Raw genomic sequence first — 21,027 nt, forward strand, 5'->3', positions numbered from 1 at the left:
AGGAAAATCGTGGACGCACCAAGGATGAAATCGAAACTTATTATCTTGCGTGAGACGGAGGCACGAGGACATAACGTCACTCCTCTGACATACGAGCGTATCTCTATAACTACATGAGCCATGGAAAACGTAGAGTTATATGAGAAACAGGGCTCACGTGGATTGAGTTACGCCCTTACGTCAGAGGAGCGACGATAACTTTCGGACATAATCGATAGGCTGATCTTGAGTAGAAATAACGGACGAAACCAACAATCAAGGGAACTAAAATATTAATTCTTCGGAAAATGAATTTGAGCCCCCCCCCCTCCCTCCTCTGCTCCGGGGATAAACCCCCGGTAATCATCCGCAATGTGCGTGATGTATTGTTTGGAATCCATCGACGGAGCTCGGAAATTGATATTTCGTGTGCATGCGGTTCTGTGCGGCATCAGTATGATGGCCAACAGTGATGCCAGTGAAAGGAAAAACTTACCGAACAGTGAATCAAAATGGTTAGTACAATATTTTTATGGGGAAATGATTTGTCAGCTGCGATTCCCGTTGCAATTAAAATAGATTAAAAATGGCGGTATCTCTACTTGTCTCTTCTAAACTTTGATTTTTCTTGCCGAATCGTGATCGGAAATTGTTTACTACTATCGAATTATCCGAGAATATGATCATTTGAGTGTTCAGTTTGGCAGAACTGCGAGCACCTGTCATTCCACGACCATTGACCACACGGGTCCTCGCACAAAAGAAACAATGCCTTAGCTTCTTACAAAATCAACAAGCTATGGAGTTGTTTCATCATTTTTTTGCCCATTATTTTACTTCTTCCTCTTAGTTTCCCGACCATTCTCTTAGCTACAACCATTGAATCGATCAGAATCTATGAGTTATTTCAGGGGTGAGCTCTTACTTGCAAAAGGACTATCGAAATTCTGTCTTCACAAATCACCCCTTATCATGTCAGTGAATTTTTCCACGAAAGATCAGTGGATTTTTCCAATTTTTAAAGGAGCTCTCTTTCGGCGCCAGAGGGAAAAAATTATAAATATACTTATTCTTCTTAAGTTATCGAAATTTATCATTTGGAAGTTCATCATAACTGTTTTCAAAATAGAAATTACATAGTTTTACCACTCATTCTGGGATCTAAAGTAAGTTATACAGGTTTATATGCTAGTGCGATGCATGCAATCGTTTGGATTAGACGTTTCTCAATCATAATTGAGGTTTTACGTCAAAAACTAGAGTGGTAATCAGGTGCAGCATACGCAGGAGATGCAACAAAATAAAATTGATAAAAAAAATGTGCATGCTAATTGGAAATACATACACAATCCCATTAATCTCATAAGATGATACGTAGGTTGAAGAGGCTGCTAAAATCTTTTGATATGATGTGGAAAAAAATCTTCAATTATGATGAAAAAAGTAGATCTAGATAGTTTCAAAAAGGCAGGGTCTGCTTAATCTAGGCTATTAAGAAGAAAGAAAAAAAGAAAAGAAATTTTTTAAAAAAAATGAGAAAACATAAAATAAACATACAGATGAATAAAAAAGTAGTAAAGTAATGAATGAATAAATATAGCTATAGAGTAGAGAAAAACGGAACAGCAAATAAATGAAAGTAAAACAGTCACACGGAAAGAAAGTTTTATCGACATGTTGAAAATAGAATTGAAGGTTGTGGTATAGTGCATGAACAGATCGATTGATATTTTCAGGCTTTAATATTTTCCAAATTTTAGAGTGTCGCTCTTAAATTCACAAAAACGTTACTGAAAATATCGTAAACTACACCATTCATTGATAAAATACAGAATGAAAAGTGATCAAAATCTCGGCGAAGGGAAAGAATGAAATCGTGGGAGCGCAGGGACCCTGACGGTAAGTTACGATAATTGAGAGGGGGCTGGAGAGTCTTGACCTCCAAATCTTCATTTTCGCCTCACCTATTAAGACTGTTCACAGAACGTAATTAAAGGTAGCAAGAGTAAAGTTCTCTGACGCTTTCGAAACTTCTCGAGGATATTTCAGACAGCTAATGACGGGTTTGTACCTTTCCGCGAGTGGATAAATTCCCTGCTAAATTCGATTAGATTTCCTGCCCATTTATAACTAGGAGCAAGCCCCTTTGTGCTAATGTTGTCGGAATAAGGAGATATTTCCTCGCTCAAGCCTATGCTGGTAAAGCACGGTGTATTTTCTTAGCTTCGGCAAGATAGCTTGTTTTGGTTTCGGCATTGCGAACAAAAATGAACAGCTAATAAAATATTTCACAACCGACAACGGAGAGACATGGCCGTGAAAACTTTGGAATTAAACTGACAGAACAGATCCACAAATTTCGCTCCCGCGTCAGAAAAGTTCTGCACGCTTCGAATCAATACCAGGATTGCCGAATTGGGAGCATGGGAGCGCATGGGAGCGCATGGGATCCCAACTACAGGAAAAAATGGGAGTGGAGGAATTTATGATTCTACATTATGAAAAAAATAAATACTTCAAAATAAAAATAATGCCCTGGATTAAATTAGATTATGAATGGAACGATACTTCTTCGGAGCTATCATAAAAACCACATAGCCTTCCCCTTGCGATCTGAGAAAAATTGGAAATCAGAAAGGTTTTTCTCATTTTACAGAATATGATTATTTTTATTTATTTATTTAGTTTATCAAGGCATTTTTGCTGAGGCATAATCTTAAATCCAATCAAATCAACGCATGAACGTAAATATATGAGGCACAAGAGAACATAAAATAAAGAAATATACAAACTTCATGACAAAGAAAACGATTAAAAATGTTTGCTTCTGATATGTGGTCCACGGGAAACCGTGTTAAAACTAATTTTTACACTCGTGATAAATAAATCCGAGGAAACTTCGCCCGATAATATTATTACATCTATTTTAAATTCTGCAACGTTGTAAATGCTATCCTCGAGTTAAGCCATTAAAATAAAGGGCATTTTTTGCAAGGTGCCCAGCCAAACTGTGATGAATGAGACTAAAATGTGATACAACTATTTTAACGCGACTGTGGTCGGATGGTATCAAAACCTTGAAGGCGCATCATACGCCCGCGAGTCACCCATGAGAATGAGATCTTTGCAGTTTTGTCACCGAATCGGCAACTGTTTCCGTGAGTCAACGGAAACGGAAACGGACCTTCGGTAGACTGAAAGGATTGAGTTTCCGCGGACAAAAGATTTTGAAGTGCGAATGACGGGTGCAGAGTGGCAGAAATTTCGCTTGACAGTTTTGTGGTGGACCGTCCTGTCCATGGCCTGATGTGGGTTGCTCCCCAAAAAGGCATTTACTTTGTGTCGAATGTTATCAAAATCATCTCTGAAGAAGTTGTTCATACGTTGTTGCCGGTTTCTAAAGGCCGTAGAGAGTACTCGTTCCTCGAGGAACTTTTAGAAAAGCGAGAGTATCAGATAAAACTAAGAATGGTAAAGTTTCATCGTTCTTATTGATTATTCTGGATGATTGGTCGTAATATGGAAAGTAGATCTACCTGAGTGTGTAGTTTTTAAATATAATGCGTCTTTGCTTCTAACATTTAATAGAGTTCATTCTATTTTATAAAAATAGCGAGTCAGTAAGGAAAGTCGGACAAAATGTTGGAACTTAAAAAGCTTATATTTCTGTTATTAAAACGCGCAACAGTTTAAAGGTGCTTTCATTGGGTTCCTTTTAAATTTTACTATCGGAACATTCCTTATAATGTATTAAATGACAAATAACCATCAAAATTTGAATTTTTATCGAAAAATCTCACGTCTGCTCTTCCAAAAGCTCGTTCCGTTGTGCGGCATAGTTCGAAACAAAAACACGATTACGGGATCGATCGGGTGGGTTGCATATTGAACATAAACAAGGAAATCTGGGTTTGATGAGGGCACAATGGCATATCATCACCGGACCAACTAATGAACGAGACAGCTGTTGCCGAACTGCATCGGAAAACCCTATATCGCAGCCGGTTCGCCGTTGAATCTGGCACCAGTGCGCGAGATCCGGAAGTTGATTTTCGCCGGAAATGAAGATGTGGAAAGGGGCGCGCGTCTGTAGCGCTGCCAACGGATTCGTTTGATCTGCAGCTTGATTCTCAAAGACCGGCCTCCGATGCATCCCTTTGAGTCCGGAGGGACCGGGGTAAAAGTTCTATCCCTCCTTCATCAACTCCCGCGCTCCGATAGCCGCGGAGAGAGACGCTCGATTCTTCGGATTGATTTCGGGGGAGGGGGGGAGGACTGCAGGGGAAAAGAAGGTCCGGTGAGTGTCCGGCTCCGGTTTTGCTCATTCTCTTCTTTACAATTGTAATTACCTACAGAAGTTCCGAGGATTTACCCCGGAGACATCGCCTAATCAGCCCTCGCCTTTTGAATAATTAATAATTAGGAGAAGCGGGAGTGAATTGGTCCGAGGGGGAGCCTCAAAGGCGGTGAACTTTCACGACTGACCGCCAGTGATTCCGGGCCGGATAGTTTAACCTCCGCGAAACTTTCGGCGGAATACAAACAGAACTGAGTGACCCTTGCGTTCACTTTGACGAGCGTTCATGAGCCTGGATGCTCGGGATTCTCGTTGAGAGTGCGTGTTTGGGCTCCATTTTCCCATGACGGACCAATAGGATTGCAATATCGTAATCGCTAGGATTGTTAGTTTCTTTCAGCTTGCTAAGAAAACTTGAATTTCTTCCTCTTCCTACACTTTTTTGGACTCTCTATCATTTCAAAGTCGTGTTCTGAATGCAAAAGCAAAATTAACACAAATCGACGGTGATACTGCCAGACCACGAATCTCGGTTTGCGACGGTCGTTGGCTTCCTATCATACTTCATTTTTAAAATGAAAACTACTCAAAGTCAATCCTCGAAAACTTCCATGTGTTTTTCCTCTGTGCGAAGACAACTCTGTGAAAATGTCAAGAAATAATGTTAATTTGGTCTCCTTCAAGACGGAATAGAATGGGAGTGGGAATTCTGAAACACCGCAAACGAGGGATCCGTTTCACCGTCGAGATGCATTATAGAGTTTGCGCAAACCTAAATTTTGCCTTTAACTTTAGAGGTAGGCCACGTGACATCCTCCTTGCGGAAATGATCGTGATTCCAGTTCCCGGACCATGTGACTTATGTTGTCCGTAAGCGTGGGTCATTGCAAATTATTTCTGACTGCAGCAATTTTTCTGACAATTTTAATACCAGCTCTATTTTTTATTAACCTGTCTATGATTGGCATTAATAATTAATTAAGAAGTAATAATTAACTTCAAATTTTCATTGTAGGGGCAGATCTTCCGGAGCATTGTGTACAAAACATGGCTGGATCACTTCCTCCATATTAAGGTGCGACTAAACTGTCATGCGATCTATAGAGTGACACGTAAATCTAACAGACTTCCTACAATCGATTAATCTGAGCATCATCGGGGCAAAAAAAAAAACGCCTGGTCATTAGGAGTATTTGTCTGAGCAGCGCGATGCCAGGCACACGCCACCAAGGCCGCGGTGGCGCTATAGGTGCGGCGCACAGTGGAGCGAGTCAATCAGAGAGGTCCGCCATGAAATGTCTGACTCGAACTGCAAGTTTTCATGTTTATTTCGCCACATTTTAAATACAGAGGGGTGTCTCTGAAAAATAATTTCACGAGGAAACCAATGAAACCACTTTTAAAACTTCAACATTTGGTGTCAACGGAGTAATAAGCTTTCAAAGTTTCAAAATTTTGTCCAACCTCTCCTATTGACTCGATCCACTTTGCGGCGGAACTAGCACGTATGCTCCGCGCGCGCCACGCTTCTATCGAGACATTTCACTTGCACCGCTTGTTTTTGCTGTCATCTCACGCGGCATTGCCAAGATCACGGATCAGATTGCCGCACAGTGGAGCGAGCCAATTGGCGATGTCGGTCATGAAATAAAAACTTTAAAAGCTCAAATCTTCATGAATATAAACTGTAGAGATTTTAAAGTGGTTCCATTGGTTTGCTCGATAAATTTTCAAAGAGAAACTCTCCTTTAAGTTAAATGTGTGACGCGATAGACATAAAAAATTGAAGTCTCTGTCAAAAATTTCATGTTCGACTTCCAGCATTGATGTGCTCCACTGTGCGTGACACTATACTAAAGTGAGCACTATGAGAAAAAATATTGAGTGCCGCTCTACATGAAATAGCGTTATCCTCTTACGGGACAATGTAGACTGATGACTGTCTTGTTGTGAATGAGGGAAGCTTTGAGATCTTCTATTTTTTTATGTTTTTTAAACGAAAAATTAAATAGGCACGAATGTACAGTTTCATAAAACTAGCAATGATAACTGATTAAAATTTTGAAACTCTTCAGAAAGATTTCAAGAGACAATTTTACAGCAGAGCGCTACACTACAAATTGAAGGCAAACCGACATGGCGTTAAAGTGGCCTCTTCCCGTTAGCGTGTCCCGAGTGAAAGCGCCTTTTCACGGTGATACCACTATTCGACCACGAGGGAGCTCGCGTTGCCTACACTAAAAATTGAAGGCAAACTGGCATGGCATGAAAGTAACCTCTTTCGCTTTGGTAGAGAGTTTATTTCATAATGTGACCCATACGCAATTTCATGACTATAACATTTTTTCACTTATTTCTCTCTCTCCTTTCTACTTTCCTCCTCTCTTACTCATTTCTTCTTCGTCTTTCGGATTTCTGCATTCTTTATTATTCCTTTTCTTTCTCTATTCTTCATCCTCTTCTTCCCTCTCAAGTTATCAACTTCAATTCTCTTAAGTCTTATCAGTTTTCAAGAGATTATCCACTTCCTCAACCTAGACTAAACGGTTCTACTGCATGAGCGAGAATAACCGCGAGCGTACGTGGTCGATTTTTTCAACCAGATTAGCGGGGCTGCAAACCATTAAACCAAAGGCGAAAAACGCTCTGTTAATGTCAATACTTGATGCATTTGTGCCAACATTTGCATTCATCCACTCGCGGAAATTCGCGTAATCTTTGAAGGGTTATATTCAATCAGTGGCGAGGCGTGAATGATCGATTGTCGATGTCTCCTCATCAGAAACTACGGAATAGAATCGATTATTAAGGTGTTCTTCGCGAACATCCTGTTTATCGATCCTTTTCCATGGGTTTAAATGGCAAATCAATCGATACATCGCAAAGCACGCCACGCCACTGCATTCAACGATTCTATCGACGAGCTTCTTCGGAGCCCCTGGTTCGTGCGTTGAGCGCTTAACTGTGCCTCACCCGATTACATACCTTGAACTACTGTTACTGCGGGGTCTCAAAAAAGCATATTGTCTCTGCATCGAGGTGACGTCACAGTGTGTGACGTAACGTGGCAACGCGGCCTGAAGGGAGCAATAAAATCACTCCATAAAGAGCGGCGGCGCGTACGTTCATCCGCGGACCTTGGGGCTTTGACGGTCACGGCCGATCAACTGAACTGACCTCCGCCGGTCACCGGTGCAATCGGAAACATGGGTCTTCCTCTCCGGTCACTCGCGTGGTCCGTGACGTCACCCCCCTTTTTCTTCTTCCACCGCATCGAGCGCCTTTATTATCGATGCCCGCCGACGCGCCGACCACGTGGTCTGGCGGGCGATTAATGAACGCGGAAGGTGGCCACGCGACCGAGGAAATGAATGAACGCGCGTGTAGGAAATCCAGTGACCTGCTCACCGGTTCACGCTGCAGTTTCTTCCTCCACCTCCCCTCCTCGCCACGTTTTCCTTTTTTTTAACAGCCGTTTCCTTCCCTCCTGGGCGATTTTCGGCCGCACCTACACTTCATTATGTATCGCCGACGTTAATTATCTGCCGACGGCTCGAATTTCCGCACCCGTATCCGATCCTGACAACCATCGCCTTTGTTACAGGATGATCAAGTGACCGCGTTATTCTTGTCTTCGGTGCGGTTCCAGTGTAAACAAAGGATAATGCGCACGGAGAAAAAAACTTCGTGCATGAAACCCGAAGTTGAGGTCATGTGGATCTCTGAAGTTTTCGGATCTCGCATCCGAAAACTTGAGGTCCAGCTGCCGAAGTTCGGGTCAGGCATCTGAGGTCTTAGGTACATACAGAAGGGTTCGGGTCACACATCTGAAGTATCCGGTACATACCTAAGTACTTCAGATGCCTGACCGGAACTTCGGCAGTTGGACCTTAAATTTTTTGGATGCATGATATTTTTGACAGTTACACCAGCCTCTTTGCCAGATGTAGAGGACAAATTGAGGATTTGGAACACAGAAATGGCAAGGTACCTATTTGATTTTATCAATTAGTTCATTACAGATGTATCATGAATAAATCACTAATCATCAATTGATTGATATAATTTGAAATGTTGGGACTCGGCTGTCATTAAATACCCGCGAGAATTGAGATATGTTTTGTTGATTGCTACTAAACATACATTCTGTGCAGTCTTAACAATGGTGAGGCATAAAAAAAGAGTTTTTGAGGACACACAAACAAAATGAGTTGAAGAGTTTTAAGAATTTTTGAATTTTGAAGAGAAACAAGTAAAGAATTTTGTAACGAAAACAAGCATCACAATCCCTCTTAAGATACGAGGAACCGCCCTGGATATGTATTATTATAGTTCAAACTCGTTTTTTTTTCCTTCTTTGAACTAATTTTAATAATTACCTTTTTGTTGTCCGGGAGGGACGAATCCAAATCCGGAAGCTCCAACTACGACACCGCTAGTTTCGGGTCCGATGGCCATGGCAGATGGAGGGAAAAGAACTGGTCCTGGAAAAAGAAAACCGTGGAAACTGAGAAAATTTCTATTGATATTATACATTTGTGAAAATAAATGTGTCAATAATCTGCATTTAATGAAAAATCCAGCAATTTTGCGATAAATGTTCATCTAGAGCCAAGGTTCTTTGAAAAAATGTTTGAAATGATCAAAATTTTCTCAGAAGAGTGGTACATACTAGTTAGACAATTTGCTGTTTAAAAATAAAAAAAAATCTCAGTATCGTAATTCAAGGAAGAATAACTGAATATCTGCCTAGACATTCAGCAAAATGCCTAATCTGACTATCCACCTACGCAAAATATATTCCCCCACTTTCATAATTGGGCACAGGTATGCGAACAGCGAAGTGCCATTAATGTAACTATTCGAACGCCCAAGACAGCCAAGCTTCGAGGCCTCTTTCTCAATGAAAAGCGGCAAAGGGGCGGGGGAAGAGGGGGCCTATCAACTCCCCGCGGGAACGGACACAATAAGCTCTGTGGACATAGTTATCTCACCAATCATCAAAGTGAAAGTGTTTAAAGTTGGCGAGTCAGACGCCCCCCCCCCCCCAGCTCGGGGGCAATAATTTTGACATTAAAAAATCCGTGGAAATGGCCGATAAAGCACGGGAGGCCCTGGAAATGGATAATCCCACGCTTGCGCAATCGCGACGCCCCGAATCTTCGAATCCACGACCGATTTTGCGGAGCTTAGTCTGGCCGAGAAAATAATTTAATTACGAGTCGGGAATTCTCTCCGAGAGAGAGGGAGTGAGGGGAGGGGGAGCGTAAGCATGTCTGTCATGGCACAAAGAGGCGTATCGAATCGGTAACTCGGATTTTCATCGATGCCCGGCGTGGCGCCGCGATCACAGATCACCAATCAATCGAGAAATTCAGAGGCAAGGTATCTCGGACATCAGAGCAGTGCAAATAGTGAGGCGCGAAAGATACTCTCAGGGACTCGCGACACTTTCTTATGGGTTGCGGCACTCCGATAGCAGCTAACGGTTGCTGTGTTCAACGATTTGGAGACTGAGAGAGATCGACAAACTAAGGCCTGTTTGTCAAATCGATTTTCCAACATGTTGCTCATCAATCAACACTAAAAAATGTTGTTCTTCGAGATTATCCTCCTATGTAAATAAATTTTACAACCTATTTTTTTTTATTTTTCTCGAAAGTTTGTAGTACCTACATATTTACGAAGTTTTGAACTTTTTCTTATATTTTTAGTATCTTGGATGTTCGTGATGCACATTATTGGAGGCGTTTCCGCTTCACAAAGACTAGACTGAGTTGACCGTAGCGCCTTGATGCAACTATCCGCGGATGTGCGTGTTGCATGTTCAAAATTGAAGGCATTTTCGCTTTCTCACCTCTTCAGAAATGCATGGGAGTTGTCGTTAGTTGTAGCACCCGAATAACAGAGTACCTATGTGGAGAAACTGAATATAGCTTCTCAATCATTTCACTAGAAAAAAGCGTCGCTCTCTGGTTGGCCGAAGAATTTCAGGTACTCCCGCATTTTCTGATTTCCAACTTTTAAAATCATTCCTGATCGATTTGATGGATATTTTTCCCAAAATTATTTTTTACTATCAGTTTCATTTATCTCTCCATCGATTAAATTAATATCAATCAATCAGTTTTATTTACCCTGAAACCAGATTTGTGAACAAAGAAAAAAACTCGTAAATTTATATTAAAAACTCATGAAATAAGTAATTTTTTTTATTGCTAAAACTATATTCTAAGTGACAGGTTGTTGTTTTTGAGCCACAGTATTATTTAGTATTGTGCGGCAAATAAAATGGGATACAAAAGTCCTACGAGTAAATACCTAAATTTTAGAATTTAAGTACCTAAAAACTAGAAGTACGACAAATATGAGGTAGCCTAGAAAGAGTGAAAAATAGACAACTCTTTGGAGTTTCACAATCAGTCGATTGTGACTGGGACAATGCACTCGTAACATTGCACACAAGATTTAAAATAATATATTTTCTCAAAATGTTTTCAATAAGATAAGGATCCTTATATTATGTTGAGTGAGTATTCCTCCCTCAGTAAGTAAAATAATATATTATGTCATCAATGATGTACTGTCCACCCAGATATTTACTTGGTCATGGTCAGTGTTTAGCAACGAAAAAAAAAAAAGAAGTATCCACATTTCGCTTGAGGTCGCAATAGTGCAAACTAAAACGACTGAATGCTCATTCCAAATTAAAGATAAAGTTTTTTCGCTGCGAACTGTACCTCTACACCTGAGTGAGCACGAAAGCATCATGGGGGCAATTAAAGCGCAGATCCTGACGTAACGGTAATCGAATCAATAAAATACTCTTTAAAATAACTGCGCTCTGCCTCTGAGATAATCACACGGATGTTTATAACCGTTTAATGAAATGATTTTCGGTCCGCGAAACAATTTCTTTCGATCCAAGGCTACATCTTAATCAACATTCTTAATTCTTCCTCTTGCTTGTCTCCGACCTTCACAAGGCTCGAAGTTTTCTAACTGTCCGAAGGTGCAGTCTCTGATTAAACTGGAGATAAATATTACCGGGATTCAGTAATTGGACTGTTCATTGCGGAATTCAGGTGCAAGTAAGTTAAACTCGGTATACTGAGGGAATTTTTCTTGAGGGGAAAATTGAGTCATGTAAAAAATGAGGAGTCGAAGAATAAGACCTCCAACAAATTGTATTCTGTATTCAAAAGAGTATCTGATGTAGCAGATAATCAGATGATATAGTGTATATGAAATATTTATTTTATAATTGATGCGCATATTATGATAATTTTATGGGCCGTGGATGCACTCGAAAGGAAAAAAAAACAAATTATGTGAAAAATTGTCTATCCAGTATGAATCGTACCAAAACTTGTACCTACAGTTGGACTGATTCACGATGAGATATTTAGATAAGAAGCTTCACTCTTTATCTAAATTGCGCTCATTAATTTTTTGATAAACGTCAAACTCGAACGCTCATTTTTATCGAGGTTCAATCTATTCCTGCCGGGAGCCTCGGCCTGGCGGGATCTCATGCTCTCATTCCCTTGCTTGCTTCGACTTCGGACTCAGCTCCTACTGCTCTTGCTCTCTCTTGATTTCAACCCTGGCTACTTTCGGACTTGGACTTTGGAAAACCATCTCGGTGAATCGTCGAAAGACTTTTCTTACCTTTTTAATAGTTTGTCATATTAGACTTTTTCAACTTTTTTCAAAATTAGTAATTTTTCATTTTTTCAAAATTCATTAAGTAATAAAATTTGTAAAACGCCAATTTTCTTGCATCATTCAATTTGAAAATCCCGATCGTTATACCCGTAAAAAGCATGAATGTTTAAATTTTTAAATTTTCATTTTTCAATCAGTTTTCTGATATTGCTCTCCCACACTGTTTCAGCATTTGTATTTGTCAAAATACTTTGTTTTTCACTTCAAGGGTGAATCACGAAGTATTTCGTCAAATACATCTTATTAGCCGCTCCTCCAGTGATCGACTTGATTTTTATAAGAGTAAATATTAAATTTTTATAGAATTACGTCTTATAGAAATCGAGTCCATCTTTGAAGGAAGGGTGACCTTTCCCTTATAGGGGTGGCCATCACAACGAACTACTATTTCTGATTCATCCATCGAAGCACCAAAAGCATAGAGAATCTAATGACATGTATTTCTAAAGAGGCAAACATTTTAGTTCATTTTTTTGCAGTGCAGTTCGAGTTAACTATTAGCTATGTATTTCTTTTTTTCAATGTTAACGACTTCACTTTTTTTCGCGGGAGAATTTTTTTATTTTTTTTTTATAAATTTATTATCCTGGTCTAAAAATGAACCAAGAATAGTCCGCAGAGTTTATCAGTGAGGAGAAATTAATACAGATGTCAATTTTGATTCCATCCTTGGCTGAAGGCTCAAAAATTTCCCCACGCTCTCATTTACAATCCAAATTACCTTGGAAATTGGGTGTGGCCCTGCCTGTTAAAAATGCTACTGCTCTATCAGAAATATTAAAGTTTTGTAATCCGAGAAACCCATACATTTTTTTAAATACATAGTATTTTCGGAAATTCCCTAGAGTCTTCGTCATTAATTTTTGCAACATATTCTTAAAATTCTTCTTCATTTCTTTGCCTCTTACGGAGTCAAAGTGCGGTGACTTTGACACTCGAGAGCACAAGCAACGGCGATTTTGCAAACTGACAACACTATTTTTCTTCCATTTAAATCCATTAAAAATATCGATTTTAGGCGAGTGCCTCATCAAGGATCAATTGTGTTACATACATTTAAATGGAGGGCAAGACTCAAATTTCTGACCTAATATTCTTGAGAGTATTCAAATTGTTTACAATCGAAAGCTAAAACCTGGATGTTTTGGTCCCCAAGCAAATTTTTTCGCTTTGCTGAAAAATTGACCTTCCACCAACAATTGTCCAAATTTGCCTGAATCTTCTTCATGTGAAATTCATCACGTCCCATTTTATCATTTCGTATGTTTGCATGGTTTGTGTAAATTGGAGCCAGTGTTTGAAACTCACAAGCGCCAATGCGCCAAATGCGCCTAAAAAATCGGCCATGGTGCCTAAAAAATGAAGCCTCTGCGCCAACGTGGCCCCTAAAAATTGCCCCCTAAAAATCCGAATTTTCATATTAGGTGATTATTTGAAATTTTCAGCACTACAAGTAAAAGCCTTTTTATTCCTCGCGATTTCATCCTTAGTGCTTTTGTCCTCCCTAAGGTACAGCTTCTTATTACTTCTGTTATGAAAACATCTTGCGTCTAACTTTTCACCAAATGCGCCGTAATATATAGGTAAAAAGTCAATTTGGCCCCTAAAAAATCTTCAATGGCGCCTAAAAATCGGGCTTGATGCGCCACGTGGCTCCTAAAACTCAAAGGTGAGTTTAGAACACTGATTGGAGCGATATGAATTTCTACCCTACACTTAGAATCCCAGAAGAATCCTGCCGAAACTTTCCTGGACTCGAGACACGAAATTTCAGCTCGTGATATTAGAGCAGCGAGTCGAAAGCGTCATGATCACGTATCATAACATGTTTAAGCCGCACGCGGTTATGGCGGAAAAATCAAAATTGGATTTAGGCCCCGAAAACGGAGCTGGATGTGGCTGTTCACGACGCCCAGAACGGCCTCTACGTGCCGATTGTGCTACACGACCTTTTTTACCAGCAGCCCATCTTCTCCTTAGCCACCCCCTCGTGCTCATCCCCTTCCCGCTGCATCACTCGGCGAAACTTTCATTTATTTTTAAATTAGCACTATTTTATCCTGCCTTTATATTCTCCCACACCCTTGTTTTGTTGCGTGCACCTTTCCTTCTTTCGATGGTAGGGCGCACAGTGGAGGACATCTTAGGGAGAAGTCGGGCATTCAATATTCGATAGAAACAGCAAATTTTGATGTTTATTCCGTCACATTACACATTTTAAGGGATGTTTTTTGAAGGGAATTTTTCGAAAAAACCAATGGCACCACTTCTAAACTTCTACGTTTCACATTAGTAAATATATAAGCTTTGAAAGTTATTCCAGATCATGTCCGACTGAATCCCTTGACGCACTCTATTGTGCGGGTGTGAAAAGCTTCATTTTAAACTGAACTCCGTAAATCGTTGATGGTCCCACCTTGCACATCCGTTACTCTTTTTCTTTTAAAATATCTCTCGGGCATGTTTTTCTTCGCTATCAGTTTTCCCTCACCAATTTGTGTGTGCACTTTCCCTCCCTCAAAGTGAAAAGATACATTTCTAATCCGGCTCTTGAAAATCTATTCATGGTTCTTCTCTATTAATTGTAAAGAATCAACCATGGATAAACTATGAAATGTAAAATTTCCATCAAAGATATTCGTATAATATTTACGCACTAAATTCACATTTTCATTCTTCCCTTATGGATTTATTTATAATACTATTCGTAGTTATGATGAATTAATGCATTTTCTTAAAGAAGTTGTTGAAGTAAATGATTTACCAAAATTGAAAATAAAATGCACGTTTTTAATGTGAGATGAAAATTCCTTGTATGTCCTACATTTCCAAAGGGGCTTTTTTCTTATTTTTTTCTTCTGCTTTTCTTATTTTTCCTCTTTGTCTCAAATAACGCCATGATAAGAAATCAGCTGATGAGAAACGTACCTCGGTTTTCTCGTGGATCCCTGGACTGAGTCCTGCTCAATTCTTCTCCTCTGAATGATGGTCCTCCGAATGTGTCGAAGAACCCTTGGGCTGTGACTAGACAGATGTATAGGAAGCAGCTAAGGGTGACCTGAGAACAGAGATAAAACACGGTGTCAATGATCGATAAGTGTGACATCCTGAAAAACAATAATAAATGACCACATTAATGGCAGAGACAAACGGACGGGTTTGACGGTCAAAAGTTTCTCCTGGGAGATCCAAAGGTGAAAATTCTTGAAATGCATGGAAAGGACATTTTTCGGGAAAATTTTCCGCGACGAGAGGGAGAGGGTCCGGACCCCCTGATGACCCGTTGACCCTGACCCCTGATGGGCCCTTTTTTGACTGCCATTGGACCAAGTATCTAGGGTGAAATCTTAATAAGTCAAACCTTAACGGGACCTAGAGAAATTTTGACTTAAGCGACTTTCTGTCCTATCCGTTTTACCATTTGACATAAAATATGCTCGGACATTCAAATTAAGTGATCTCAAATAACTTTAAGTAATTTTTTAGGCGACTCCAATTTCCTTCAGTAAATTTTCAAAAATCTCTTTACTTGCAGCAATTCATGCAATAATTTCAAATCCACCGATTATGAAGCCCTTATACCTGTAATCCCTTCATAAATAAAGAAGAGTCATCTTAAACCTTTTTTTGAAAAGTTTCTTTCTGTTAAAATCGATTCTTCCTGTTGATTTTTCACGTCTAACATCGAATTTTCGTCGGGGTACCCATACATTTTTTTGCAACTTGAACAGCTTTTCCCCCGCGCCAAGAGTCACGAATTCGTCTGAATCGTATTTTTTACATTATCCCATATGGGGTGCCTGGGGACCGAAAAGTTTTTTGACTCAAGCTGTACATAACCTTAAACGGACGCAGTTCGACTCGGCGAGATTTCACCGTACTTCTGGAACCTATTATGAGGTTCATTCGATCGGTTTGTGAGCGAATTCATAGTAAAATTAGCTAGTGCGGATCCAGCATGAGCGTTAGACGGAAGAGCGGGAAATTGCTCGAATCAAATTACTCGCCCGGGGGGGGGGGGGGGGGGGAGACGGAGGCGTCAAAAAGAAATGAGGATGACGATCAGTGAGAGTAGACAAACGGTCAGCGCCTGGCCCGCGGTGGCGATGCTGGCTGCTATTGGGGCATTGGTCACGGTTAGTTGGATAATGAGAATGCCCGCGTCCCGAGCTTCAAGCTCACAACCGGTCACCAAACCACTGAACATCTTCCACTGGGCTGTCGGATCAGTCGAAAATTAATACATTAATTTTATGTGTTACCGAAGAAAGCAGTGAGTGCAAAAATGAAATTTTGAAAAAATGGATTCTGTATAGCACTTGAGCAAAAACTTTTTGCAAACAAATCTTCCGTTCCTCGTAAAATTATCAATAATCGTACAAAAGGCTCTCAGAATTCGTTCGAACGATAGAAAAAAGACGACTTACATCTATGACTGTACAAAAAAAGGGTCTTGGCCCTACGTGTGGGGCAAGATAGCAGTGGGGGTGCCTTTTGGTTACGTTTTAAAAATACGACAAACAAATGTTAAGGTCAAAAATTGGTAGAAAAGGGTACCAATTTACTCAAAACAGCAGTAAGTACAGATTTCTCACAGAATAATGTGGATTTACCGCTGTTTTGTCTGGCGATGTCATTTTTTACGCATTTAATGCTTTGTCGTAAATCTTCTTATTTGCGTTTATTATTTTTCCTTTTTATCTTTTTCTTTACGATGTGCTGTTTCACCTAAAGAAGTCAGTTCAATTAAAAAAGTTGAGTAGATTCAATTTCGAAAATGTCGGCTTTATTGCTCTCTCAGCGTTAACACAGTAGAACAGTGAGTTCCCTCAGTTTTCACAATTCCAGGATAGCAGGCTTGTCTACCGCGTGCAGAGAGAATCACTTCATTTTCCGGCGAGCGATTTTCCGCGGAAAAGCGGCAATGGGGTCTCTCATCTCCCTTTTTTCTTGGGGTTATGTCATAATCGTAGCACGCGCACTTTCACTGATTTTGATCCCGGCCCGCGGCCCGGCGCTGCGCGGCGGAGCGGTGAGCCTGGAGCTCATCCTCGTCATGTTGTGCGGGTGGCGATCCGTCGCGTCCACGTTGGCGTCGTCCACATCGCGTCGCCAGAAACGGGACATTCACGGTAAAAATGAAAATCATTAAAAGCAAAAACCAAAGGTGTAGAAGTTACCTGGAGGGTCTAAACTTCCAGAATAACGAAGATTTTAACAATTTAATTGAGGAATATTCAAATGACAGGCGTAGAGAAACGCGTGTTTCGGAAAGATGAAAAAAAGAGGTAAAAGCGCACGTATACAAATGTTGCTCCTCTAGCTTCCGAGATGATTTTAAATGCAATTTTTTGTTATAACAATTGAATACAAACATAGACTATTCGTTTACGTCATTGGTGATGATTACTTTTAACTTCCTGGGGGTCAGAGAGTGAATTCAAAATCGACAAGTCAAAAAACTAAAATTCAAACTTCAATTAGAGTTTTAAAAAAATGTCCAGACTTGTCCAAGAAACGGTTTGCATATCGAGATTCTACGTATCCTTAGCTTTCAGAATCATATTAGTTTTCATCCGACTTCTTCCGACTTTGGAAGTTACAAGGGAAAACATGAGCGCGGTTCGCTTAAAATCGAGCGCTTTCTCAGGCCAATTGACGGTTGAGGTTGAGCGCAACGGGCTGCGTTGCTGGCCGCCGAGCCGCCGCGCCGCCGCGTTGCTTATCAGCTTGCTGCAATGCTTATCTGATATCTAGGATACTGATTGCTGTCGTCTTTTTTTGTAGAGCAATTTTTTATTTTGAATATGCAAAGAATCGAATGATGTCGTGATGGAAACGGTCCTTAGAATCGAGGCTGAGATTGAAAATATAATTTCAACCAATGTAGCGACAGTTTGACAGTATCCCATGATTTGTATTCCAGCATATTCGATGGAAAAATTTGCAATATATTGAGTGGCAATAAATCCTCATTCTTATGAACGATATCTCAGAAGTGCAGAAAAGACCCCTAAGAAACTCGGAGTTTCTAAAGTATGGAATTTTGCCTTGACATCTTAAGATTTAGAGCTTTTGAGTGTCTGTTGCATATTCCGTATAATCAGGATTTTAGAAAATGGCGCTCAAAAGGGAAGAAGAAAAGTCCTTGAAAAAAAACGGGAAAAAAGCATCTGTGTCAAAGAATGATAATATTTGGGAGCAACCTATTCGATTATGATTTTCGGATTCACTTTAATGTCTGCCCATTGATGAACTCATTCCCCTATAGTCAAATATCGATGCGGTTTTTGCGATAGGTAAGAAGACGGTAGGGGGGGGGGTGTTGTTTCTTAATAAAAGCATTTCTCAATTTCAGGATAAGTGAATTCATTTTCTTTTTCAATGAAAAAAAGCAAAAGACACGCGCGTTAAATCTCTACCATAATCATGCTAATCTGTTTATCAAGTAGATTTAAACAGAGACTTGGCAACATCACTTTTTGGCGGGATTGTCACCATGAACCAAATACTGAACATAATATTGGATTCCTTTTCCCAAAAAGACCGAAAATGTCAAGTTTTGAGAAGATCGGCGAAAAATTATCGTCTGATGGGCGAATGTCCCGTTTTGACACCTTTTCGTCCCACTGTGCGTCGTGCTCCGCAACCACACCGGAACTGGTCAAGAACCGGGGCAACCGCCCCGCCCCTGCTCGGACATCGACCGCGCAACAGAATAACGTCGGATGAGCGCCAAGGGTCGCATTCAGTCGTTCTTTAAACACCTCTTTTCCATAGACAGCTCGTTTGGTTTTTGGATTGGAGCAGCTACTTCAGAAACGTTTATGTACCTACATCTGACGTCTATTATATAGTCTATTATAGTATGAGGTCGCCCCACTCAAACTTCTGATACTGAATTTCAAATTTTCGTTTCAGTAATTAAGCTCCTCGGGGAACTAACACTTCAAAAAATTAGGGGTTTAAAATCAGCCTCATTTGCAAAGGATCTTCAATTGATTTTATTTCTAGCAAAGTAAATTATAATCCCTGGTAAAAATTGGCGATAAGAGCAGCGTTTCAAAATACCATAGGAATTCTTATAGCCGGCTAAAGAAGGCTACAGAAAATTATATAGCTGGCTGTAGAATGCGGAGAAAATCATACGGCCGGGCTATACGAAGCGATAACAAATTATGCAGCCGGGCTATAGTTCCATCGCCGGGCTTTACACTATATCGCTTGGCTGCTGCTTTTTCGTCATCGATTATAAAAGGTTATAAGAAATTGTGTAGAAATTCGTGTGCTTTGGAAATCATTAAGTTTGATACGGAACCACCTTAATATTTACAAAACACACATTATATTTTCCTTTCACACAATTTTTTTTTCCATCAATTAAAATGAGAACAATAATGGATGTGCAAACATTTCAACATCATGAGTTGAGTAACGCCGACTCCGCCAGATTAAATATTAGAGCTTAACACAAAGCGGAGCGGCGACGCACTGGCGCCTACAAACCTAACAGGGATACTTCACGCATTGCGCAACGCGTGAAGTATCCCTGTTAGGTTTGTAGGCGCTGATGCGCGTTTCGCGCTGGCTGCCCGCCTGCCGCGCCGCACCGTGCCAGGTGAATTCAAAAGGCCCAATCTTTAATCTTCAAGGATCACTTTTTGGAAATTCCTGGAGTGATTGGAATTACTACTAAAATCCAAAACCTCAGTTCTGTGAAACACTGTTCGAACGACAAAAAAAATGACTTGAACTAGTGATTCGGATTACAGAGCGAACCAGTCTGACATTCGAATGTGTGGCAAAAAGAGCACCATATAAAGAATAAAAAAAGATTCCGTTCGAATCACTTCTTTCCTCCGTTAAGCGTGGTCGGAGATGATTAACCGCCTGTTCGGTATCTGGAAAAAAAATGTGGAGCTTTGCATTCAAAACGGAAAGCCAATGTGATGAAAAAAAAATAATTATTTCCTCAACAAGGCAGACCTTGAGAGCAGAACATTAACCTACCAGTTTTAACACAATTTGCATATGGAGGTAATGGGCTGGTGGGTCTGAACTGCGGGTTTGAGTGTGTTCTGTTATCTTCTCTAATCTTAATTTTATTTATTTTGGATTACCAATGGTAAAAAAGACCTCAGTTTACGGAGGAATATTTTCCAGAAAAACTTACGTATTCCCTCAAATTCGGTCAAAATTGAGTTTTTAGCAAGACGCTTTTTATAGTACTGCAAAAAATAATTTGCGAGTGGTCTATTTCATTTTTGAGCTAAACAGTGGGTGCAAAATTGCATTTTCATTAAAAATGTTAAGCCCTGGATATAACTGATGAACATTAATAGCATGCGCCTTCAAATATATTTGTTGAGCTGCATATTTTTAAGCATCATAACTACAATATAGTTCAACATTTTCGGGCGTTTTTTTCTGCCATTTTCGAGGAACATTCCTCTATAGTATTGCACCAATATACTTCGATTTTTAGTTTTTATTACTAAGGTACCTTAATGTCTCATCTAATGAGCAGCTATCAAAGTTTACTTTTCCTCTCGTTATATAGTTTTTTTGGGAGGGGGAGGGGGGAGATTAGTACGAAGTTGTGTTGCTCTGAAGCGTCCTGGTTTTTAACATATTTTTAGAATTAAACCAGATTCAATCGTTTTTTTTCACTAACATTGAAGGATTATAAATTTCATATTACTTTAGCGTGCGTTACTAAACTTTCAAAATGATTTTTTCACTGTGAAATCCGCAATTTTACAATTTACACACTAATGAATCTGTTAGAATGCCATAACAACGAAGTCCCAGGACGGAGAAAGCGTGGTACTGAGTCAATGAGATCGAAAAATGTCTAGTCCACATGATGTCAGAATTAGGTGCCATTTGGCCAAGGTCAGTATCGGGGCTGGAACTAGATCAACGCGTCGCGACTCGTATATTGGTCGATTTACCCGCGACAATGCGAGACTGCAACTGCTGTCGCTTGGGCGCTTGTTTCGATAATGTTTCTGCAGCGCTGA

The 21,027-nt window shown here is 40.2% G+C and overlaps 1 protein-coding gene across 3 annotated transcripts in view; it reads right to left on the minus strand.

Moving 5' to 3' along the window:
• LOC140224009 (uncharacterized) overlaps window positions 1–21,027 on the minus strand; it is a 60,618-nt gene that overhangs the window by 3,598 nt on the left and 35,993 nt on the right. For 2 of the 3 annotated variants that reach the window (XM_072296840.1, XM_072296832.1), the window contains exons 2-3: window positions 14,933–15,062; window positions 8,656–8,760 (exon numbers count right to left, since the gene is read on the minus strand). In XM_072296840.1, coding sequence (XP_072152941.1) covers window positions 8,656–8,760; window positions 14,933–15,062 — 235 coding nt within the window. Of the gene's footprint in view, window positions 1–1,315; window positions 1,468–8,655; window positions 8,761–14,932; window positions 15,063–21,027 lie in introns of those variants that run through there. The other variant, XM_072296847.1, reaches the window with a different exon arrangement.

This window comes from Bemisia tabaci, chromosome 1 (assembly GCF_918797505.1).
Source record: "Bemisia tabaci chromosome 1, PGI_BMITA_v3".
Classification (NCBI taxonomy): Eukaryota; Metazoa; Arthropoda; class Insecta; order Hemiptera; family Aleyrodidae; genus Bemisia; species Bemisia tabaci.